General features: G+C 33.2%; 2 protein-coding genes and 1 long non-coding RNA gene across 5 annotated transcripts in view; 2 read left to right on the plus strand and 1 right to left on the minus strand.

Annotated features, from left to right (window-relative positions):
• Positions 1 to 26629, plus strand: part of Cpx (synaptic transmission protein complexin) — a 132269-nt gene that overhangs the window by 7597 nt on the left and 98043 nt on the right. The window contains exon 2 of the mRNA XM_083097455.1: positions 23908 to 24004. Within this exon, the coding sequence (XP_082953581.1) occupies positions 23950 to 24004 (55 nt within the window). The 5' untranslated portion in view covers positions 23908 to 23949. The remainder of the gene's footprint in view (positions 1 to 23907; positions 24005 to 26629) is intronic.
• Positions 9954 to 11691, plus strand: LOC145959303 (uncharacterized). Of its 2 annotated transcripts, XM_083078033.1 has the most exons (3): positions 9954 to 10250; positions 10791 to 10895; positions 11338 to 11691. In XM_083078033.1, exons 2-3 carry the CDS (start codon positions 10846 to 10848, stop codon positions 11681 to 11683), a joined length of 396 nt encoding a protein of 131 aa, XP_082934159.1. In that variant the 5' UTR covers positions 9954 to 10250; positions 10791 to 10845; the 3' UTR covers positions 11684 to 11691. The 2 variants fall into 2 exon arrangements, with proteins under 2 accessions (XP_082934159.1, XP_082934160.1); XM_083078034.1 differs by lacking the exon at positions 9954 to 10250 and having other exon boundaries at positions 10756 to 10895.
• Positions 18034 to 20875, minus strand: LOC145970037 (uncharacterized). 2 transcript variants are annotated; one of them, XR_014438300.1, is made up of 3 exons: positions 20748 to 20875; positions 19483 to 19788; positions 18034 to 19417 (listed from the first exon to the last, which is right to left on the minus strand). It is a non-coding gene; the product is annotated as an uncharacterized LOC145970037 (long non-coding RNA). The 2 variants fall into 2 exon arrangements; XR_014438301.1 differs by lacking the exon at positions 20748 to 20875 and adding an exon at positions 20289 to 20521.

The raw sequence follows: 26629 nt of genomic DNA on the forward strand, positions 1-26629 counted from the left end.
CTTTATTTGGGATCGATGCGGGAGAGTGGTCGAGATTATTTACACACCTTTTACTTGAGGAAGTTCACTCACGTCCCAAATTGCTTACAACATTCAGAATGCTACTGAAATAATATTGGGCAAAATAATGAGAAATCGGACAAGTCTCTGAAAAACGATGTTGGAATATAAAGATAATATAATACTGTTATCCATAAATATGCAAAGGACTAGATGGATAGAATGTTTCAATCTTTATTTTGAAATCTTTATCAATCGGACAGATTATATCAGCTTTAGTGAAGTTCATCAATCTTTCCGATTGATATTAATTTCAGCGATTAAAAGTTGCACTTTATCAAAATTGATACGAAGTTTGTTTAATGTATTTGTGTTACTTGTTATCTTTCTTCTTTAGAAATGAATTGATAAAATATTTCTCAAACCATGTTATGTAATGATGTAAACGAATATGACTCGCATTAATTTATATAAGTTTTTTAAAATTATTAAAATGTTTTTTCAAAAATTAGAATAGTTTAAAAAGTAAACTAATAAAATCTTTTTTTTTCTTATAATAAAAAAATCATATTTGTGTGTTTTGACATTTTCTTAATACAGATTTTCCTTTTCACGCATTTTCACTCTATCGATATCGTTTAATCACGAAAATCTGGTATAACGGGAAAAATTTCGATAGGTTTTAAGTCAACGGTGAAAATACGTTAAGTTTACGGTCAAATGCTATGCGAAGAGGATGCATTAACGATAAAATGCTCGATAATAAGAAAAGTTTTTCCGACATCCACGGAAAGTGCTCTAAGCTCTTTGGAGCACCATGGAGAAAGCATCCGGTTAAAGTGCCTGGAGCATATTTCGCGTGAGTCCTTGTTGGAAATACTTGGTGCTAGGTAAGTTTTTGATCGCACACATGTTGCAAATTTTGACTTGATCAAAATTTCAACGAATATATAAATAAAGATTTCATGTACAATTAATTTATGGACAAACGTAAATGTCTTTAATCTTTCTCTTTTAATAATGTAACAAGCTATTGATATCAAATATTATTTTAATTTTGCGAAGAAATCATATATAATATAAAAGGCAAAGTTATATAAAAATATAAGAGATTAGTATAATTTTAAAAATCTGTAAATATATACGATATATATACACACACACTTGCTCAAGATGTTTTAATAACAAGTATTTCTTTGCCTATATTTAAATTAATCTGATTTTATATCTATTTATTATTATTTAAATTTATACACATACACATACATATATATGTGTATATCAAAATTAATAATTTATTATGACTCGATTCTCTCTGTTTGTGTCATATAGAGAATTTGATCAGTTCTAAACTTTTGGTTGTCGTCTTTAAACTTTATTCGAACGATTAATCTAACTTTAATGCGTTATATCTGTTAGCAAAGAGATCGAAAGACGATAGTCTAATTATCCTTTCGCGGCAAGGTAGTAGGGATGGAGAAAAACTGGAAAAACGGAATCAGAGATCGTACAGTATCCGCATTGAACATTGGAAATCTCTCAGGAGTCTCTCAATATTTTAGAAAGTTTTTCCGGATAGGACCGTGGCCCGACTTCACGCGTCGACAAATGCTTAGCCTTGCTTAGCCGCTTTTATCCCCGACCGACGTTTTATCGACGACTGTGTCGAAGTTTGTGTCTTTTCCTCTTTTCTACCATTTATAATGGAGGAATCCATAGCTTTGAAAAACGAGGATAAATAAAATTTACGCGATCAAAGGGAGAAAATCGTAAAGTAAAAATTGTATGAAATGTAATCTTACATATGAAATGCCAGCAGCATATCACAAAGCAGTATTTCTCCTCCCCGAGTTTTGTCTAAAATAGGACACTGTAACCAGTAATACACACGTCAGATTTATCAAAGTAAACTTTTACATAACATTTCGACGTTTCGGTGACTTAGGTTCTTATCAAGTTTAGAGGCTCCCCAACAGACGGTTTTACAACTTGCGTCATAAACTGTAGAGGAATATGGGTCATAAGTGTGTCCGTGAAAGTGGAGCATAATACGACTTTCATCTTTCAGACGAGGCGCTCGATGGCTGAACTCAATAGCCGTATCTTACACGATGCTTTTATGATCATCTACTATAGAAACAGATAAAAAAAATCTGATTGTCTACCATTTGTCGAAGTGAACGCGTCTTTATCCCGATATTCGGAAAGAGTCAACGATATAGAAAGTAGTTTAAATATTCATCTTATTTATTCTCAGAGAATAAAGTTTAAATGTTCATCTTATTTATTCTCAGAGAATAAAGTTTAAATGTTCATCTTATTTATTCTCAGAGAATAAAGTAAACATGTCTCCCGATCCGATACATCGAAAGCTGTACTTTATAATGGAAATCCCCGCGGATTTTCGGACGTATAACTCTGCAGCTGTACGTAAAATTGATCGTCTCGCCCGAAACCGCGATCATCCATTCGGTCGATTTGTAAAATCTAGCCCTCGGGCCAACTTTTCCCGAATAACCGAAAATTTTATCAGCTGACTCGAGATGTGCCATCATCGCCGACTACAACTCTGCGCACATTTCATTTTAACGGCTGCGGACCGCGAGATTTCTTGCTGCAGTTGACCTCTCGATTGCATTCGTAATTCACCTCTGGTAGAAATTTAACATTTCGCGTTTTAATTATCAAAAATTATAATATATGTCGCAGGGTGTTTCTTAAAACGTGCGAAAAATTTTAGATGATTCTTTGTCGAAAATTAAGGGGAGTTTTTCATATAAATATTAAAAAGTTCTAATAAAAAATTGAATAAGGGTTGGTAGTTTCATCCCCTTATAACAATACGGAAGGTTGAAAAAAATATTAATAAATAACCTTTTTACTAGTAGAAAATATCCACACCTAATTTCATTTCTTTAACTTGTTCCAAATTTGAGAAAAAAATAAAAACCTAATTTTTACCTCCATTTTTGAAGGAGTGTGACTTTATAGGGAAGGATGTAGGAGTATATGTTTATATGAAAAACTCCCCTTAATTTTTAACAAAGAATCATCTAAAATTTTTCGCACTTATTAAGAAACACCCTGTATAATAGAGACTACGGAGACACGATTTGATTTAACAGATCTTTAATCTTATCATTGGCACGTTAAATGTTTGTGATATAAAAAAATCAAATTTTTTAAAATTAATTTGGATTTTTTCTTCTTTTTTAAAATTTATAGTAAAGAGACATCAGTGTAGTTTCGAGACTCGTGTGTACGATAGAAATCTAGCTTGGTGTAATCAAAATAGCCGAAGGGCGAGTTTCAGTAAGCTGATCAAACTGTAGCGTAGTTTCTATCCACGTTGGTATATTCAGGCCGTTGGGTATCTTCCTTCAATCTCACTTCGATAACTTGTTAGCGCCGCTAACTGCTTCATAAAATTGGCGTCGCAAAGTAAGTGCTTGGGGAATATTGAAAGCAACAAGGAGTCGATTCGCCTGCAATATAGTTCTCGGCATATAGAACTATAGAATTAATAAGATCTCGTAGAATATGTTTCACGAAATTCATCCTCGTTACTATCGAGTAATCTAACGAGCGGCGCGTGCTTCTCGTATCGATTTAACGTCTAGATTTTTTGATTATTATTTATGGAAGTCGCTACATCGTTAATGAAAACTAAATAATGGTTCTGTCTAATGCACGAGAAAAATGTCTACCTTACAGCTATGTTTAATGAGAACTCCTTATCAATTGAAAGGAAGATCCATCATACTTGTCTAGTCCATCGGAAGCATTTCTGGCGAGAAGAGAAGGACAGCGATATTTACGAATCAATAATTCTCGCAACGAATGTTTTTAATTTCAATTTGCATCATTTGGACATTTGACATCCTCGAGAAAGTTTCAGTATTCCTGCATAGATATCGCAAAAATCTTGCACAATGGAATTTTACGCCTAAAAGTATACGCTTTTCAAGGGCCGTCTGTACACATCAGCGGGGATCGGCGGGGATTTTCGACGCATCTCGCGTATCTTCTCTTTTTCCATCTCGAGTCTGCCAAGTGAATTCCCGGAGAAGACTCAAGTTGGCGAAAGAGGCGCGTGTGATGGCACCAACCGCCGCGGACGAAGATTACCGAAGTTCCAAGGGGAGACTTGCCAAGTTCTGCATACGCAAAAATATATATGTATCACGTGACCGTATCACACACACGTATCCCGTCCCGTCTTCAATAAGTAAAATATTCAAGCGATGCCTAGAACAAGTAATATGAGTTCTACTGCAGAAAGGTAGCAAGACGGATCAGAAATATTTTAATATGTGCAGTCTTGCAGACCCTTGAAATTGCATTTTTAAATCTAGTTTGGCGCACATCTTTACGAATTTTCCACGGCATAAATTATAATGTTAAACACGTACTGCAAGAGAGGAGATTATCTTTGCTAGCGCAGTTCAGATATTAAGATTTTAAGATTGCTTACAGCTTTGCGCAGTTTTATTCGAAAATATCCTTTCAATTATTAAGATGTATTTTGAAATATAAAACTGCACAAAAATTGCAAATATGATACGATAGCTGTGCATGTGTATCTATAAAAAGTCGCTTTACATCGACACGTTGTGACTTTAATCGTCGAGTATATGATTTGCATATTCAAGCATATCATATTATGCATTCTGTGAGGAGAATGCACATTTTAAGATATATTTCAACTCTGCGCGAAAAATAGGTAAAAGAAGAATAAAAATTTAAAACTTGTTTTGTGTGAAGAAACACTAAGTTTTTGATAAAATATCTAATTCCTTTGAATTCTTTTTCTCTTTCTTTTTTTTCTCACAATTTTTAACGTTATAAATATGTTCGTAATTTTTCAAAATTGAATTGAAATTTCTTGAGAATAAATTTGTTCTCCAAACTTGTCAAAGAAGATACCTTTACAATGAGATCTTTTGCAAATCATTCTGACAAATTTATGCGCTCCTAGCAAGGATCAAAACGCACGAAGCAGAAAAAAAAACTTTAAGAGATAAAAATAGTTAAGAAGGAAGGAAGCCCAGAGAAAGAATGAAAGAGGAAAGGATTCTTTCAATTAGTTTCTCGAGTGGAGATCCAAGTTAACCGAGTTTCCGTCCGAATGTTCCGAGTAATAATTACTCCGTTATATACCATCCGGTTAGAGGAATGCCAACTTCGTCCATTATGCAGCAAGTTAAACACATCCATATTGATAAGCTGCCATCGCTCTTGACTTTTTTCCGGGAGCCATTTCGAAATCGCTCGATAAATCGGGGCACGAACGTCTCGAATTATCGATTTCACATACTTTGTTTACTCTCATGCAAATTACCATAGCTGTCGACATGATTATTTTCTAAATTTTGTGTTGCTCCATATGAGATAAATTATATTGTAGCGAATGAATTTTTTTTTTCTATCAAATATGTTATTACACGGAAAGGAAACGCGATGCGTCTATATAATTTATAATGCTTGTAATTTACCAAAATTAAAGCAAGGACTGTTGACAGACAAATATTTATCAAGCAATTGGTTACCGTCGTACGTTGCAATTCTCCATCTATCTGAATCCCTGTTAATTGAGGGATAGTCCGACTAATTAATAGTCAAGAGGTTATCATCAGTCAGATGGCATTGCTTCCCATCGCTCTAATGTTTACCTGTCAGAATAACGTTATATGTAAATTGAGAGAAAAGCATATATACTTATTGATGTTAATGTTTCCTTTCAAAACAAAGAGTAATAAAAGCAAACGTAAATTTTTATTACACTTTATGCGCTTGAATCTAATTTTTTTTTGGCAAACACATACTCTCTCTTTCTCTTTCTCTCTCTCTCTCTCTCCTTCTTTGATATTTTTTTCTTCCTTGTTGAATATCTAGGCACAAAAGAGAAATGTTATTGCAACGTTAAACGTATACAAAAGATGCCAGCCACTATATCCGATTACAAAAGCATTCAATGCTCGCTCTCATTAAGTCACGATAGGTAGTCTTGATGCATACGACGCCCTTTGTTATCTCGAGAAAGGTATTAAGGCCACCCCATGCTTTGCCTCACAGATCGGTATCGGTATTAATTAGTGAAACTTGCCAAAACTTAATGTAACATTACGTATGTAGCAACGAATTCTTTATGCAAGTTTTAATATATTTTATATAATATAATGATACACACAATATATATATTTTAATCGCATTACAATTTTGACAAGATTGCTAGCAGTTATACGTACAATCTAAATAAACACAACAACTATCAGTGACAATAAAACTTTAAATAAATAAATTAAACTTATATGTGTGATGGCAATTTAGTGTTGGCAACCATTTCGCGATTTTAAAAATACGTTGAAATTACAGTGCAAAGTTTTGCAGGCTTCCAAAAATGATTAAAAACTGAATAACTGAAAAGGCTGAAATCAGGATTCGCGGAATAAGGGGTATAATGAATTCTAGTTGTTTGCATCATTCCAGATACCAAACTCTTGAGCACTTTAGACATCTCCATATTACATTGCAGAGAGATAGCATCAGACGACATTCGCTTTCCGTTAGTGATCCTCTTCCATGATCAAGGTAAACCGCTCCTTGATCTAAGATTTCCGCTTCCGTTGTCATTTCCGGTGCGGGACGCTAGATATTCGATTAACTGCTATTGGATACCTAACGCTTTCACATCAACGCGTCTGAACGTTTGATTTTCATCGGTGCACTATCAGCAACAAACATATCAAAATTCGCGTGCACCTTCTCTACAAAAAATTTTTTAAATCACGAAAGGCGATCTCTTAAATTATGATTGATGCAAGTTCCTTAACGATGAAATTTGTTTCAGAGATTATTATTACATCTGTAATTACCATTAATATAATTGTTAAAGATAAAATAAATTAAAGACGTGATATATAAAGTAAGATAATATTATCAAATATCCAAGAGTACAAAAAATAAATAGAATAAGTTCTGTATTTATAATTTAACATTTACTCAGCTTCGAAACATGTAAGCGAATATTATTGAGATGCCTTAATGGAATTTTCGTTGGGCGGCGCGAAATGTTGGAATACCATTAGTAACTCCTGGGAAATTCTTGCCGCATTTATGCTGGTAGTTTCACGAGGCTGGAAGGCAAAACTCTTGCCACCACTGTAAGGCAAAGCTCAATTCTCCACCAAATTTCCTCCAATCTTCTATTTAGCTCCCTTCTGAACTTTGCGGTCGTCTGCGGAGCAATGGTGACGATGTGTCATACAATTAACGATTCCTCTAACATGTTAACCCTACTTGACTAAGTGACATCGAATTTTCGGTGAAATCGTTGAAATTTTGCGTGACTTGTTATCTCAGAAGTTGTATAATATATTTAAATCTAAAGGCAGAGAATCTCTCATTTTTGTGTTTTGCGCAATATTCCTCCAGATATGAAATATTCAAAATTCAATGATATAAATTTTAAATCGAAATTCCGCTGTAGCAATCACAAATTTCCTCAGCGGCGTTATATAATGCGCGGTGGTTGCTACACAAGTAATACGCGACAGTTGTCATGAGATTTCGTGTTTATGCGCGTTGGTGGCTCATCTTCATTCCAATTTCCATACTTATATCGTTACCAGCAAAGTCTGAGCCGTGCTTGTAATCTAATAATCTAATCTTGGTGCGATGGGAATAGTTAGAGACGTATTTAGTAGACGTGAGTAGGGTGGCAGTGTGCGGCAGATACATAAGTGGTGTCGCACTACCACTAATCAGACAGCTCGTAATCGCGCACATCTGCATAAACCTGAAATTCTCATCCTCCTTTACTCCGTTAATCAACCATACGCAAATCTGCGAATTAGTAGGACTCGACAATTACATCAGACGTTGTTATTCGCGAAAAGAAAGGTTCGTTTAATATCCGCATTAAGCTGTATTAAAATTTGTCAAAGTTTAATACAGTAAAAAGTAAGTACAAAGAGATCCGAAATGTGTCCATTAGAAATTATTGATTAGATAAAAAAAAGGGAAAAATTAGAGCATCGCGATATTTTTACAATTAATTGTACAAAATATCGCGATGCTCTAATTTTTCCCATTTTTTTATCTAATCAACAATTTCTAATAAACGCATTTCGGATCTCTTTGGAGTATAATTACAAAAGGTATCAGCAATCTTATCTCTTTTACGTACAGAGAAGCTCTCACCGACTATAAACAATTCTTTCTCTTAAGCGATGAGACAGACAGATAATAAAAGCTTCTCATATTTAGCTTAATTAAAGCAGCTCGCGGCGAGCGTAAAGCGGAGTCAGATGCGAACACGGGTGTCCTTTTAATGTTTCGAGCTTTTAGCGACGACGAGCTTTCGTCCCTCCGGAATCTCTCATCGCCAATGAAGTTGCATCCATGGCAATGAAGCTCGACATGCGTCGCCGCCAGTTGCCCTCTAGATTTCGTTAACCTTGCATAACGGTGGCCGTAATTATATCAAGTACTTTGCTGCGTAAGTTCGAAAGATGGATAATTTCTCGACCAAATTACACTCGCGATCCTGGGTTAACGATTTAAAAATCTTTTTAAGACGTAGGATATTTATCCCAGATATCTTTTTAAATTATATATTTATCCGAAAAATTTTTTTTACTATGATTAAATTACGAATATGCATTAACTTTAAAGTGTAAAAATTTCTTTTTTTTCTTTTCCTTTATCCTATTGGCACATTTCTTTTATATGTCATAGATTCATATTTAAAATTCCTCGCTATTGATATCTCTTGCGGCAAATAGAGCGTGCAGGAGTTGGCGCTCTCGGTGAGAGGACAAATTAAGGCCAAAGGTTAAGTGGTAAATGGAGTCACTAATTCCTTTAGCGCTCTTTTTGGAGTAATAGCTTTAGATCGTGGTTTCGGACATTATACCGACCGTTTACACAGAGAACCAATCAAATATCTTGGGTTTTTCAATCCTTTTATAATTAGCTTAATAAAGATATTCTGTAATTTAATGTGCGTTAATTATTAACATGATGTAAAATAATATGTAAATAATTTTTAAAATTATCATTCTCTTCCTCTATCTGTAGTTGTACATAAATTCACAACAACTTGCTCACATTCAATCATTTACGATTCAATTTTGCATAATGAAACTTATAAATTTTCAGGATTAATATAATCATCCTAATTTTTAGTTATTAGGATCCGTAGTTTAAAGCAAGTACACATACACCATACACAGTAAAAAATAAAATGTTAATTATAACATTTTTCATATGTTCCAGAAAGTCCACTCTAAATTTTAAGTTAAACTGACTCATTCGTCGTATGTTATTTATTGACAAACTAAAAATGTTAAATAATTGACACAATACTCTACATTTATTTTTGTTATTGTGACTTTAAGTTTAATGTAAAAATAACATACAAATTAATTAAAAATCACATGAAAAAATAGTTACAATAATTCGTAAGAAATGTTGAAGACATTAACATATAATAGTGATTATTTTAACTTAAGTTATTTGTAATAGAAACATTTGATTTTAGTAAATTTGATTATTAATGTATGTCAAAGTTCAAGATTATTTGAAGATTCACTTTAACTTTTCTTAGAATGTTAAATTGACTTTGAGACATGTTGATTGTTTAAAATGATTATGTTAAAAATACTCAAAATAATATTCCATTTCTAAGAGACATATACAAACTGTTAAGTTATAAAGGTGACATAAATGTAACACATGAAAACGTTATAAAAATATTAACATACAGGTTGTATGTTAATTTTACATTAAAGTACTAATCAAAATGTGGTAACACAAGAAAATTTTAACATATAGACGCACAATTTTTTACTGCGTAGCAATATTGTTTTGATATGTAGATGGTAAAAACTGAGAGGGTTCGTTGTAAGAAGCACAATACGAGATATCGATTTAGAAATCGGCGGATAATGTAAGCTAGTGACAGCTGCCGCGAGCATACACGGTTACATTTAACATTTCGCCATGTCGCTACATGCCGTCATATTGTCGCAAGTGACTCGGCAAAGACAGTGGTATTAGTGTCATAGTTAAGATACGTCTTTATGTAATCTGCGGTCTGGATATGCGCGTGTGACTGTGCGCATATATGAATAAATTGCCAATGCCATCTCGAGAATCGTATACCGCCGTATGCAGAAAGCGATATGCGTCCTCCTTTTTGACTTCTTGTCCGCTTACTTTTTATCCATTCTATGAAATCATCCAAAGTAAGTATTTATTGCATAAAAATCGTGATATTAAAAAAGAAAGAGGGAGAAAGAAATAAGAAAAAGTAGATTTGAAATTGGAGTTGGTCCATTAAATTTGAATTTCGATTGAAATTTGAATTTGGTCCATTAAATTTTTCAATTAATATATTAAAAACAGAAACAATAATATTAATTAAGACCATATCTTTATAATTTATAAAAATAGAAATAAAGGAAATGTATAGCTTCTTGTATTATTTTCACATTCATTATATCCTTATGTAAATTATAAAAATTATAAAAATTGTTGTAAATCGATGCAAAATTGTTTCTGAAAACATCTCAAAAACATCGCCTCTCGATTGACATGCTTTCTAACCGATTAGATGTACATCTTACAGATTAGATGTCTTAGATCGCTTTTAAAATTTGATTTTTTACTTTCTTTGAAAAATTAAATTCGGAATTATAAAATATCGAGCAAGCAAGCTATGTGACTTAAAATTTGATGACACGTGTCACATGAAATTACTTAACGCGCAGACATTTCCTCATTAGAATATATCTCCGAAAGGGCTTTGTGTAATTTCCTTAAGGACTCTCGATACGGTTGATGGATGATTTTGCGGTTTCTTTTTCGACCACCTCTCATCCGTCAGATCGGTAAGCTTCCTCCATCTTCTTTTCATTTTCTACTTCGCATCTCGAAATATCACTCAAGTTTTCTTTCCGAGAAGGGAAATACGAGTATAATGAGGCGGAAGATAGTAATTTTAAGAAAATATCAAATATCTGACAAGCGGCCCACGCGGTTATTTTTAATTCGTAGACTTGACACGTATTTTATACGATCGATCCGTAAGAGTCATATATAGAAATAAATCGCAAATGTGACGTGTAAATCCAATATTGAAAGTTAAACCAAGGGTAAGATTATTGATCGCTGTCGATGTCATTCGTTGTCTGTTCACTTAATAATATATTATTTCGACGTTGCGATATCGATATTACTTTTTAGTACTATTACAAAATTATTTCGAGCGTTTCAATTACACATACTTTCACATATTTGCATACTCTCTGGAATTTAATTTTTGTTTCACAGCCGAATTTTCGCTCCAGTCGAACAAACGTCGACCGAACCGTTGACTGTTCGCGATTCGATTCGAAAATATATCCTGATCGAGCATCTCCATCAACGACAGATTTATGTCTGCGTTTCAGCAATTTTCCGAAAACGCTATATCGCCGTGACAACAGCAGTGACATGGCGAAACTCGCCGCGGAATACGTTTCAAGTGGAGATACTCGAATCGCGTGTCATCATAACGAAGCCATATGCGAGATCGATGGCACAACATAAATCCATTTATGCCAACAAAAGCTCGGCAGCTCAGTTCGAACATCTATCTCACTGTTGCACGCTCGCGCTTTACTCGCGTATAACGTAGTCTGAAAAAGAAGGAAATATGTAGTAGAAATATATTTTTCAAGTATATATATATATATGTGTCGAGTAAGCTTCTCTTAACAAGAATTTCATTAACGGTTACGATAGTTTACAGTACGTCACTTTTTCAATTTTATGTATTAAATCATAAATAATATTTTATGCCGCAAAGTATTACGCTACGGCATTTTGCGGCAAATCCCCAAATAACTTATATGACAAGATAAAATCTATTCTGCAAAATATTTTTATCATCTTAATGCTCGGAATCTTTAAAGCGCGCCTTTTTATTTTTCTCCTTTTTTATTATGTTTTATTCTTTTAATTTGTAACATTAAAATATCTCCATTTCTCTCTTCATTTCCTTGTATAAATCTAGAATAGAAAATAACACACTTTTTGTTTTTGGAATTGAATAATCGATGAATTTATTGAAAACTGACACAATTGTATTTCCTTCATTCAATTTTCTCAGATTGTTGATCTTCTCATTTTGTAAAAAAATTTCTGGATGCGATTAAAATTAAGAAATTTGTTCATTCTTCTGACAAAGAGTGTGAGATATACGGTTTGTAGTAAAGAATACGAATTGTTACAATTCTTGTACTTAGCACGTTTCTCAAAGTACTCATAGTATCAAGTATTGCAACTTTGTTCGGGAATTCTTAGAGCTAAATCCAAAGTTACGTGCCGTGTACATAATTGTGAGCAAAACTCGCGCAGCTGGAAAAGTGAATATCCGTTGCACGATAGAGTAAAGCACGGAAGCTCTTTCAACTAAAAGTTTTTAATATTCTTCGAAAGAAATACTAATAAATTTTTTAAATTGTAAATATTAATTTACGCAAGTTAATAAAGAATGTAGCGTTAGGAATATAATATTGAAGACGTCACATATTTGTCATGTCAATTTTTAACGCTTATTAGTGATTTTAAGAATCTGAGAAAGCTATGGTGATCTTTAAATAATGTTTGTACTTTGAACCTGTAAAAAATGAAAAGAAATCGATCGTGGAAATATATATAATCAAAATATTCATAAACATATCATACAGTTCAGTTCTATAAAACAGTTGAAATGTACGATTAACGAAGATCGATTGTGCTAGGGTAAAGATAATTGTATATCAAGAAGACGAAAATTGATGCTAAATCGGCAATAATCACTCAACTTGATAAAATAGCAACACTTTCATTGTCAGATTCGATCATGACACAGTTTTTTTTTCTTTTTAAGATAATTTCAGTCGAAATGCCTATTTGAAGTTGCCAAATAATTAGATTAAATCGTGCACTATTTTTCAAAATATATTTTGACTCGACAGAATCATAAAAGGACAATTATATTTTAGGTCACAAAAATAAGGAGCACGCATCCCGATTTCGAAAACATTAGTCGTAATTCGATTTCCAGAAAACGAATAGTTTCTTGCTCGGGAAAATGCGCTTCTTATCTGCGTACGAACGCGATAAAATGCAACGGCATCCCATTTCGACGTCACCATGACGTAAAATACACGTTGGAATCTGCCCGTATCCCACCTGCGTGCGTCCCACGATCCATTTTCGAAAGTATTTCGAACGCTTATCGATATCCGTGAGGAAAAACGCTCGCCATTAAATTTTATCGCTTCTCCCATTTAGTTTTGGCGACCTAATACATGCATAGAGAATTCAACAGCTGACGCGATAATTTTTAATTCGTGTTACATTCGGACAAATTTGAAATTCGGTTCTTTCTCTTGAAAATTTCAACAGAGAAAATTACGGCAATGCATTTCGTATGAAATATTATATTATTTTTATAGTTTTTAATTTTTATATTATAAATAAATAACAAAAAATGTTGTGAAATAAATCCTTTCTTTCTATAAAAAGATTGTCAAGTTACTTGTTCAAATTTCACATATACAGCAATATTGTGGAAAAGTATGTGTTATATCAATTAAATTATCTTTCATTTTTAGATAATAAATTTTAGTGAAAAAATATATAAATAAATGCTTTTAAAATAAAAGTAAACAAATTAACTAATCAATAAAAAAAAACTTTATGAGACAATGTATTTGATATTTGTATGTCGCTGATATTTTATATATATTTTTTTTTATTTTTTGTAATTGATATTTTATATATTTGAATAAAATAATATATTAAAATTATTATTAAAGTAAAATTAATTAGAAAATTATATAAAAAAAAGTTAATGTTAAATATAAGATAAAATATAAATACTATAATATTGCATTGCCTTGCTGATAAAGTTTAAATTAAAGATTTGTTTCGTTGGAATAAGAGAATGTATTAAGTACATAACATGACAATCCCGCAATCTTCCGGCACAAGAAGCACTTTTCGGACAAACGTTTTCCAAACTGTCAGCGGTATTGTAAATTACTTGTTAAGTACTGTCAGAATGGCGTTGTCGAGGCAATGCCGTTTAAACGATATTGCAGAGTCCTGAAGCACATTGGAATGGTCATCGTATCGATTAGATCGGAGAGTGGACCGGTTAATTTACACAAGTTGGACTTGTTCGCGCTATTGGACGCTGTCGGGCTCTGAATGTGAATGGACGCTGTAATAGTGCAGCTCTGCGATCCGTTGCAAACGGACATTATAGCATGAATCGGATGTAATATCGAGCCAACTGAATGTCTACCTTCGAAAGTGTAGCTATCCAGAGCGAGATGCATCGCTCTATGTATAATGCAGCTATTATCAAAAGTTTAACGAGACTGCTCGTGATAGTTGCACCCCGCATGCCTCGTGTTAGAATTTCGCGTTCGTATTATATAATTGGAATAGAGTTCTCGATTGCAAATGAAACGATTATAAAATGTCTCTCTAGCGTATTATATAAACTTCTGAATTATAGAGGAAATTTTTCTTAACGAGACGCTAGTATTAGAATGCCACCTGAATAGCTTTTAATTGGCGCTATTGAGAAACGCCACGAATCCCAAAAGTCTCCTTCATCCTCTGTAATTTCTTCGCCTTCTTATTACTGTTCCACGGACGACGATTAATCCTCTCGCGGATTTGTGGAAAATCTTTGCTTACGAGAAGAATCCGCCTTAGATTGCAAGCACTATTTCCACTCGTTATTGCTCTAACGTGAGATTCGTTGTGAATAAATTTAAATCTCTTCTATTTAGGTTCTCTTGACGTAAGTGTTTCAATTTAATTTCCGTTGACAATTTTTTGCATTAAGCATTAAAAAGTATGCAAAATGAACGTAAATATTTCATCTTTTTTATACTTTTTTGCGATTGATTTCAATCACTATAACTCTAATTAAATTAATGTGTGTGCGTAAATAATTGCGTCTAAGTTTTTAATGTCTTTTTACTCACTGATTTTAACGTGATTTTATACTGAAGAATCTTTTGAACTTAAAGTTGGAAGCGTCTATTGATTTTTCATATATTATACAAAACACACGTTATATTTATTAATTTTTTCATATCTATACATAAAGCTAAAATCAATTGTCGAGCGTTTAGAAGAGAAAAGAATCTTTTGTTTAAAGAAACAGCTATGTTTGATCGTGAACGACTTTTAATTATAGAAGTAAAAAAAAGGAGAGTTATCTTCCTTTGCGCGTCATTAAGTTTTCGGTCAATTATCCACGACCGACCGATTCGCGATAAAATTGTTAAAATAATTTATCGCCACCTCGCTGCTTATTCTCACCAAAAGTGAAAGAGGTTTAGTGCTTCTCGTTGCGACCAATGTGACTCGGTTCGATTCGATACAACTTCTGAGCCTCCTCTACGGTGACTAACGATATTCTTCCTATCTCACTATTTACCTCGTTCTCGTTCTAGCTTCTTTCCTCTTATAACCTTGTTGAGTAATGAAGATTAAGATCCTTCGATTTCCTTCTATCGCATATTTACCTTCCGTCAAGTTTTGCTGGGAATTTAATCCTTAGATATATAGCTAGATTATAAAATAAAAAATTATTTTGGTTTAGATCAAAGGACAATACATATACAGGGTGTCAGGGCAATCTATTCCCAAAAAAAAGATCTTGTAGCTTACCTCGAGAGCTTTTCAAAACACTATAATAAAGTATTTTTTCATCGAGTACTTTTCCAGTTATGAGGCTTAAAATAATTTCTTCATTTTTACATAAACCATAAAATATTTAGTAAAATATTCATTTTTCGATTATCTTATCTTAATACTTTTATGCACAAAATAATGAGAGGAATCAATTGGTGTAAAGAAAACACATAATTGTTTCGAAAAAAAATATGTAATTGTTAATTGCAAATTACATATTTTTTTTCGAAACAATTATGTGTTTTCTTTACACCAATTGATTCCTCTCATTATTTTGTATATAAAAGTATTAAGGTAAGATAATCGAAAAATGAATATTTTACTAGATATTTTATGGTTTATGTAAAATTAAGAGATTATTTCAAGCCTCATAACTCGAAAAGTACTCGATGAAAAACTACTTTATTATAGTGTTTTAAAAAGCTCTCGAGGTAAGCTACAAGAGCTTTTTCGGGAATAGATTGCCCTGACACCCTGTATAATGCGTAAGGCAGATTTAAAAATATAAATATCACATTGGGTACATTTCTCGCAAATAGATTCGGGAACACATAAAGATATCTCACCACATGTAAAAAGATGTAAGAATACACAACATTCTTCGTTTACTTACACCCCGTTCCCAGTTTCCTCGCGTCGTGCTTTCAATAGCTGTCCCCTTCAGCGTGTTGCGAGTGGAATTCCGTTACGAAATCGTTTGCCGGAAAGTTTCCTCTTAGCCAGAGCTTTACTTTTTGTGTCTTTTGCATTTTTCTTCCTTCCCGTACGCCCGCGTTTCTTTTTTTCATTCAGTATTCATTCAAATAATGCACTACCAGAATCCGCATTTACATGCTCGCGCACCGCTTTGTATGACGAAAGTCTGCGAATTCTCATGTATGCGCACTAAATTCGATTGCTTCCTCGCACATCTTTCTATATGTATTGCTTGAATGAAAAACCTTACAATGTTGATGTAAAAAGAAATGCATTTCTGATGGAATTAGTTTTTTCGGAAGATTGCGCAGCTTCGATCACATCTATTGCAATAACATCTATTGCAATAATCTCACACAGTTATAAAATGTCGAGAGGAATACGCAGTTGCAGCAAATGACGCCATTTTTAATTTACCAATTGCCAATCGATCGTAAAATTGAGCAAAAAATAAATTACGCGTTCACAGCATTCGGGATTATTTAAGGTTGCTCTTAAAATTTCGCGAACATATCGTTTATACAAATTTACAGCGATATTTGTGTGACATCGTAATAATTTCATATTCAATACAGTTAGTACAAGTAGCCGTTATTTTTCTCGTATTTATTGCATCCTTTCTTTCTTACCTATCAACATGTATATGATTTTATTAATTTTGATATACGTGTGGTATTTTATTGAAAAAAATGTTAAAAATCTTTACAATCCCAACGGATAAATATAAAATTACAAGATATTTATTTTATCTCGTAAAAAATCAAGGATTATATTAGAGAATATTAGATATTTATTTTCTGTAAGAGATATTTATTTCATAGATATTTATTTTTTGTAAGAGTAAATTGTTAATTTTTAAACAGTTACCATGAGAAGACCAACTTGTATGAATTTATATCGATAAAAACAAACAAAAAGAACAATAATATATCAAATAGTTACATCTAAACCTTCGCATATAGTTGTAATAAGAGCTAGTGTAGCAACCAGTAACAGTTTCTGACAATTCTAATAGGGGCCGTCGACGGACTAATAATAGTAAAGATCAATACGCGCTCTGGTAGTAACACCACTACGTCTCTTCTCTCGTCTTTCCCCTCGCTCCAGTCGATTGGCACGAGCTCGTCGTCGGAGCTTTTCGTAGCGAAGAAACCTTTGCGAAACCAATAAGAGCAACAGACATTTATGTGTTCGGTACATATCAAGTTTATGGGAAAAGCATCCTAGTATGCAAAGGTTATGCTGCTTATAAAATATTGAGTATACGTACATGCTCGATAACCCGAGTATATTGCCTTTTTTCGTTGAGACCAACTAAATTTTGTTAACCTTTTTTTAGCAGTTATTTTTAAAGTGAAATATATATACACAGAAAAAGAAATTATTTAACTCTTTCTGAATGAGATGTTTCTTTATTAAATTTTACATACGCTTGTTAAATCTTAAAACTGACTCACGAAGATATTTTTATTATATGATAGCGGAAGTAAAAATTTATTAAAAAGAAACATTTCTTATTTAATCATTTATTACGATCTTTTAATCCAATATCATTTAATGACATGCAAACAATTAGTCCAAATTAATTATATGTAATAAATAATCTTCGCTGAGATTTCCCCGTTTTTTTTTGTATATATTTTGTAGATAGAACGAACGTCTGGACTAGTTCTGACATGTATTTACACATTATCGATATCGGATATGAAACGCCATGTAATAAGATTTATAAAAAGCACTATATAAAAATCAGTAATAATAAATAACTGCGCTGGTAGCGAGAGAAATTATACATTATACGGTACAATGATCGAAGTTTGTCATTTGCAATAGGAAAGCTCGAGGAACTGACGCGATAAAAGCAATTTGCATTCAATTCCATCACCTCGACTTGGAGCAAAGTGACGAGACTGTTTTACATAAGAATAAAAAGTCGCGTCGTCATTAAGCGTTCCGCTTATGTTCTCGCATCTTTCGCATCGTTGATTTTGTCTACATATACAATACACGTCTCGCTATCTTCCCTCACGATGCAATTACAATTAACGCTTCGCCGATGAAAATGTGACGACTTGAAATTTTTCCGCCATTTTTTCGCCACGTTAACGGCGACGTCATTTCCTCTGGCTTATTCTACTATCGATTACAATGAAAGCATCGCGGTATCATTTTCACGGTGCAAGCTCTAACATAAAGTATCTTAAAATCTTAAATTTTAGCCTCGGATGTAGGAATCAGGTTTCGCGAGTGAAATCGCGATGCACGATCGACATTTCGAATTCTTCTGCATCATGTTTGAAATAGACGAATTTGACCTGTTTAATTAACAGCCGATTTTTAATTGAACCGATTTTTAATGAAATGAAATGAATTGAAATTTCTATTCTGTGTGAGCGGAAATGGTAAAGATATCGATGGAAACTGCTTTAATATCGTGCAAATGTGCAATTGTAATCCAACAGATTTGTTCGTATTGCGTGAATCCGGATAACACCGCTGATAAATTTTATTATCGTCGACCGCGCTACGCTCGTTTCACACACGTTAGCGGTCTGTGCCTCACGTTTTCGGATTACTTTCGTCTCGTTTTGTTCGATTTTCAAATACGCTCAAATCGACGCCGACGCAATCATGCTAAATTTGTAGCCTTGTAATCTTATATAGGTTACATATAACGTGGACGTATTGTAACGAAATCGCGGGTATCTTCACGGAAAGCATAGCGCGATAGCTCTGTTAATATTCATAGACAATTTTGTATCCCGACGAAAGAAAATTGGATCGAGAAGACATTATCCATATAAAATAACAATTTTAAATATATATGCAAGAATTTTATAATAAAAAATGACCATGACAGCTATCGATCGTACATAACGCGATTGTCCGTATCAAGATAATGGGCCAAATGAAGAAATGGAGAAATTCACTCTTGATGGAAAATATAAAGAGAGGCGTGTATTTCTAGCTAGAAAGCACGAAGCAAAGCATATCTTATTACAAAGTATTTGTATTGTATTCCAAAGCGTTTACCTTTCAACGGGCTCTTAGTTGTCTCAACATTTCTACAAATAGGTTTATTCCTTTCTTCGTGTAAATAATTCAATTGAGAAATAATTTCGTATTTCATTGAGGGACAATCGCGGACTATTAAAATGCTTATTCGAATATCCGTTCATTGTTTTTCTATCTGGTACTCATAAATTCAATTTCCTGCCCTTGCTTCGCTTGAGAATTTATGCTAATTGAGAACCGCTTATTCTGCAATGGTCAGCAGTTTCAGCGATTTTTTGATGTTTGCTGCATTATTCACATCAGTGAATTCATTTACTTTGGAAACTGCAAGTGGAGTTAATAGGAGGAATTACGCTTCGCGTATTTCAACTTTGCTCGATGGCGTCTATTTTTATGTAATACTCGAGTTAAATATCCGAAATTTAAAGCGCAAGCGAAAGGTTAATAAATTTTCATTTGAAAAATATGGATTTCAAACTCCTCGTTGCATGTTTAAAAGCGCAGCTACATTCATGAGCTCCATCATTTCTATTTTATTTATCTCTTTTATTATTCAACTGGGTTTCAATCCAAGACAAGGAATTAAATTTTCCTATGGAGGGAAAAGAGAAACGGACAGACGCATTTACGCGAGGGAAAAGAAGAAAGAAAAGTCGCGAGCAGAATTGAAAATTCGACAGGGAATGACGCAAGCGGGTTTTTCGTTGCAGTCAGCCGCATAAGATGCATGGATGTTCCGGGCCGGAAATTCTGGCATCCCGGTGACAGGATGAACAGCGTTAATAAGAAATGCGCTCCCGAGTGCGCTGTGCACGAATTCTCACCAGCACGAGCTCTTTTTCCATTCTGTTCCCGTTGCGTCGGTTTGGGTTTGGGTTAATGTCGCGTGTCGTATGCATTTCGAGAAACGACATTCGCAGGCCGAAACAGCAACCCTCCGTTTTGTTGTTAATTCCCTTTTTGTACACGCGCGAATGTAAAATAGTTTTTAACGTTCGATCAATGAACTGGATAAAAATTTTTTCCCTTAGTATAAACGTTATTGTCAACCTTTAACCTTTTCCTACCACCTCATGTATGAAAAAATATAAATTTACGATGAAGAAAAAAACCGATGTAAAATACAGTTTGTGTAAATAAAACAGTAGTAACATGATGGAGTAGCTATTGTTTTCACATGCAGCGTGTCATAACATTCTACCATTATCACATATTTTCGAATTATATCCAGAAAAATAAAGTGGAGAATAAAATATCTAGAATTCTTTGCTATTAACTACAACCTGGACTGTCTGTGACGGATCGATTGATTGCGTTGACAGATGATCCCTCTTTACATGATTTCTTACTTAAGCAAGATGATGCGACGTAATTTGATCGAGCATCGTACTCGAGTATTTGTACATGTCGTATTAGCTTCTAATGCCAACTTGATGAATCGAGTATCTTGAAGTTAAGTCCATAATCTTTCCTCGGATTGCGCCAATAATGTTACAAGCTTGATAAGATTTTTTTTAGCTATATGAAAAAAAAAACGCGAGATCAAACTCTTAAATATAATTTAATCATAGAATACGCAAAATACGGTAATTTTTTTTTATCATTTTAATGATTAGATTTCTTACACATCAGGTATATGTATTTATACATATATTGCTAGATTTTAAATTAATTTAAAGTGTTGTTGCGTTACATTATTTTAGCGGTTTCCCATGAGATTGCTCATGCAAAGGGAGGGGGAAAGGGGATGCCTCGTGGATGCTTGCAATACTCTCGAGCTAGTCAGTTTTTTACTGGCTGCCAATCAACCCTTTGCATCATCTACTAGTGCGTTCCTGCTTGTTGCCTATTATACTCTCAATTTCCCAGTAGTCACTAAAGCGTGAAATCCTTTGAGCTGTTTGCATACCTTTTACCGATACATATAGCCATGTACGAATTGTCCGCATTCCTAGAAGCTATCTTTCATATCATAGATAATGGTAGAAAATGTGCAAAATTGAACATTCTCTGAGGATTTTCTTTTTTATTATAGTTAAAAAAAATTCATTTTTATATCATTAACGATAAATTAATAAATCTAATAATAAAATTAGTAAAATAATATGTAAAAGATATAATAAAAACAATAATAATAAATTAAAGAGTTATTTCTTATGTATAAATATGAATGTCTCAAATCGTAATCTTGGAGATTCATTAGGTATTTCTAACTGTCGTTGTATACATCAGCTTTGAGATGAAACTATGATTGGATTGAAGATTTTACCCGTTGCTTTCATTAAATAGATGAAACGGTGGATCGAGTTTCGTGCAGATTGATGCTGTTCTAATGAGGTATACGTTTCTCTCCAAGATGAGAGGTAACTCTTTCTCTTGTGCTTCTCTTTCTCTTTCTCTCTCTAAGACAGAGAGAGATACTTTAGCAGGTTTCCACTTGGATCCTCAACGATGCAGAGATTCTGACATCGCCCAAAATTATACGATGAATCACAAATATTGAAAATTTTGCACTTTATCCTGTATTTTGTAATCCTATTTTATACAAATTAATTTTTGTAAATAAATATTTATTTTAATTTGCGCAAGTAAATGTTTATTTTAATTACGTGTTTTATTTTAAATCTTTTTATATCTACAACACACTCTTGCTCGTTGCAATGGGCAATTAAAAAATTGGGAATAATAAAATTTAAACTAATGTCTGCTTGGTTTAACTCGATAAGCTTCATTCAATAAAAGATTTTCTACTTGCATTTATAGTGAGAATTAGAGAGGAAAAGGATTAAACATAGCGCAACATTAGCGCTTGATAGGATTAGTAGGAGCAAAAGTGTGTTACGTCATGGGAAAGGAAAAGAGTGTGTACACGTGGATAGCAATCCTGTTTCACTCGTGGCGGTGGGATAAATTGTCGCGTGTTGTTGGAAAATCACGGAGGTCGACGGTTGGGGAACAGGCGCCGAGACGTCTCGACGCCGTTTCACTGGCGTCGTCTTCTCCAGACTCCAGTTCCTTTCCTCCCCGTTCTCTTGTGTATTCCCTCATATTTTTCTATTGATCCCTTCTTTCATCGCCTGATCGATTTACCTTCTTCAGCTATTATCGTATATTTTCCATAATTATAAAACGAAAAGTATAAAGATGACAAGAACATGAGCACATCAAACTTAACTGCAAAATATTGTGCTTCTTTTTCCGATAAAACATTTGCACATTAATCTTTAAAAAATTAATAATAGTTTGCACACATCTTTACAAGAGGAAAAAATTGTTTAAAGAATTCGTTCTATTTCGGCGCATTAGTTACCACTAACGCAAAGTTTATTTTATGTGTCAAATTTTTTAATATCAAGTTGTCAAATTTTTTAATACCAAGATGACGGAAGTGAAGAATGTCACTTCCTTCCGGCAGTCTGACGTACGTGACGTATGAATATGGCGTAAGATTAAAATACTTTCATCGTCGGCAACACATCAAGGGTGACATCGTCCCACGGGAAAGGTATATCATTTTCACGCACGCAAAGTTCGAAAAAGAAAACGGTTATAAGAAAATATAAATACATGGAGAAAAAAGTTATTATGCGCGTTTTTCGCAACTATGACTGTCTCTTTGATAACTTCGATGGAAACAATAACTGAAAATTATTTCAAGATTTGAAATATGCAAAAATTTACAAGAATATAAATCATAGAAGTAATACACACATTTTCTTTTTATTCCTCTTTTTACAATTATTGTATGATAAATTATTAAAAATATGTATTAAATAAATGTTTTAGTCATAAGCACCACAGAAAAAACTCGATTAAAAAAGAAATGTACAATTTATTCTTAGAATTATAAAAGTTCTATAATAAATGATAATTAAGACGACGTTTTATAAAATTTAACCTTATGAATAGAGATTCTATCATTTTTTACATGATTATAAAAGATTTTAATTAGAAATTTTAATTGTACATTGGTGATATGACGCAGAAAATTTTATTATAATACTTTATAAAGTTTTCAAGATAAGTTAATCGCATAGGAAAAAATTAAATATAAATAAATTTTTGTAAAATATAAAATTTAAAAAATATACATACCTGAGTATTACAACTATTAACAAAATTCTTTAAAAGCCATATGTTAGAAATAATCGTGATGCTGAATTTGGAGGTATAGCATACAAAAAAGAAAAGATTCGATAGTTTTGAATTACCGTGTAAAGAAATGAATAGAATATAACGAATTATTTTTGATCTATGAACTTTGTTTTGAAGGAACAATTTTCGAGAAAAATAGAAGATTCAGAAGTTAAGAGTCGCAATTTTTCGAAAATATGATAATATGACAGAATTTCTCTGTTAAAAAATCAATTCAACATTTCATCATTTTCTACCATCTTCCATCACGAAAAAATATAAAGTAATAACTCGAATTTTTCTTTATAGATTGTGACTTCGATAGCGGTGCGATAACTACAAAGTACCAAGATGGCTGCATTCGTGGCGAAGCAGATGGTCGGGAACAAGCTCAATGCGGTTAAAGGTAAATACTTTTAAAGGACTTTGTCTCTCTTTTTTCGTGTCGCGAATCATTCATTTTATAACAAGAATAATATTAGAATTCATCTCGCGACGATTCCAATACATACATAAATTACAAATGCAAATATGTTTCCAATTTAAATAATTAATAAGAAGAAGGGACTATAATCTTTGATGTTTGTCTAAAAATTGACAATCAGAAAACGCGAATATTTCAGGCATACCAAGCAAACGTTATCGCAATCAGGAATATCACTTCTACAATAAAGTTCAATCGTAAAAATAAAACGAATGCTCTAAAGACTCCATGGAATTTCTTTCTATCTGCGCCAAAGTTTCAGCGAAACGTGACTCACCGCAAATTTGTTCTCCACAATTCGAATAGATTTAAACGGAACGTTACATCGCTCGATTATTTTGACATGAGGCTTCTCGACAATTCGCTTTTTCTTTTTCGTAAAAAATAAGATTTATTGGATAATGAAACTGTTATGTATCATAAAGGTATATAAGTATTGTTGTTTCATCATAGAATCATTTTTTATTTTATCGTTAATTTTTCCGCAACATTTTATGTGTATTTTATTTATTAGTCGTGTATTTATTCTTGAGACATTTTACAAATTGTTGCTCTTATCTAAACTTTTTAAAAGAAGAAATACAGGAAAAAGACATTGTTAAAACGAAGCTGTAACGAGCTGACTAGTGCAAAATCTTTGAGATTAAAAATGAAACAGCGCGTTTACACGTCGTATCTTGGTACATCAGGTTACCAGCACGTTTCATCTATGAAATTACCGTAAAACCGGACGGATCATGCAATCACCATGGCGGTCCTTGCATGATCGCGAGGATGTGGAGTAAAATTGCGCTATATTCGCATGTGCGCATAAACCTCGCTGGCCGGGGATGGAGTTCCGTTCGTGTTTATCGTAGCACCACGCAACCATTACGTTTCGGAAATTCTCCATACGGGTAATTTCCCCGCTGCAAAGCGCCTGCAGCGTCCTTTTCAAACGAATGCATCATTTAATGCGATGCTTTCCAAAATGTACAGAATGTTTGTCTCATCAGAGATGAAGGGATGCAAATGAAAGCGCGATAGAGGATATAAATACTTTCAATCACAACATGAAATCTGATAAACGATGAAAAATTATTCGATACGAAATTTTGTTTTATTCTCTTTGGTCAAAAATTGAAATTACAATAATTTAAAAACGACGATTATGCGTACCTTGCGTGAATCGATTTTAAAATACGCGCAATATAATGTAATATTACAATCATATCCTTAACATTCTTGTTGTACGAGAAATAATGTCGGAGTTTTTAATTTAGATTATGACATAATTAGTATATAATTAATAAAAAAATAGTAAATTTTTTTAGACATTTATATATTTAAGCGGCAAATAATGCCCGCGTGTGTTTTTATAATAGTAATAATATAGAAATATAACTACGGTGACCATATTTTCAGAGAGAAAATAAAGGACAAGCCTGGAGATCGCCGAGCAAAAAAAAAACTACTCTGTGACTATTAGAAGTCTATGTATTCTTATACCTTTTATATGTTGAAACAAACCCTTAGTTTCTTAAATAGGTTTCGGATAATAAAAAATAAAAACGGATTTAATATGAATCACTTTAATGAAAAAAATGTTTAAATATAATTAACACAAAAACAAAACAAATTATTTTAAGTTGTTTTCGTAAAAATTCTCACGTTAGTACGACATTAGACATTGAAACGCTAAATAAAAAATAAAGGTCAAAATTGTAATATAAAGGACAAATTGCAAAAATAAAGGACAAATTGAGTTTTGAAAAAATGAATAAATCTAAAGGACAGCTACTTAAAATAAAGGACTGTCCTTTAGAATAAAGGACGGATGGTCACCGTAAATATAACATGAAGCGTGAAAATATTTGCGAGATGTTAAGAAACATTGATTGTGGCAAGTATAAAAATCGGTTTCCAAATTTTGATCGTGATTCGAAATCGTAGTTGGAAGTTGGGTGAAAACGACAGAGATATGTACTCGCGACGAATCATGGCGTTTGCCCACTTCTAGTATGTCGGCGGCTTGAACGATGGCCAGCAATAAAACTTCTGTCATTAAGCGAAAGTTTCAGCTTTCGTGTGCGGCGAAGCGGGGAAGCGTGTCGCGGGGAATCCATAATAGGGAAGGTGGGAAATGGGGCCCTTCCTCTCGGGGAACCGTGAACTCGACTTCTACTTCGAATCTTTCTTCCGTTCGAGAGGAGAGAGAGAAAAAGAGAGGAAGAGAGAGTAATGGAAAAAGAAAAAGAGAGAGGGAGAAAGAATATATATATCAAATAAAATGAAGTAGAATAAAATGTGTGAAATAATAAAGACTCGTACATGTTTGAAAATTTAAATACTCTTTTGAGAGAAACATTTAATATAATAAATAAATTTCCTTCAAAGGACATGTGAGAAATTTAACAAACGTATAATCTTTCAAACGTATAATTACGACACGAGAGGACGAAACTAAACAAAGGACGGAGATCAAGATGAATCGTAAACGAGCGCGACAGGGATTAAAAGGGGAAAGGGAAATGAGGACGGATTGCGGAGGAAGAGAAGGATCGGCAA

Source organism: Camponotus vicinus, unplaced genomic scaffold (assembly GCF_025532165.1).
Source record: "Camponotus vicinus isolate PSW18456_S1 unplaced genomic scaffold, iyCamVici1.0 SCAF_1, whole genome shotgun sequence".
NCBI lineage: Eukaryota > Metazoa > Arthropoda > Insecta > Hymenoptera > Formicidae > Camponotus > Camponotus vicinus.

Excerpts from the sequence above, each read along its gene's own strand:
- LOC145959303 (XM_083078033.1), top strand. The coding sequence starts at position 10,846 with ATGGATGATTTTGCGGTTTCTTTTTCGACCACCTCTCATCCGTCAGAT. Across the intron at positions 10,896-11,337 it reads ACCTCTCATCCGTCAGATCG|CCGAATTTTCGCTCCAGTCG; the intron begins GTAAGCTTCCTC and ends TTTGTTTCACAG.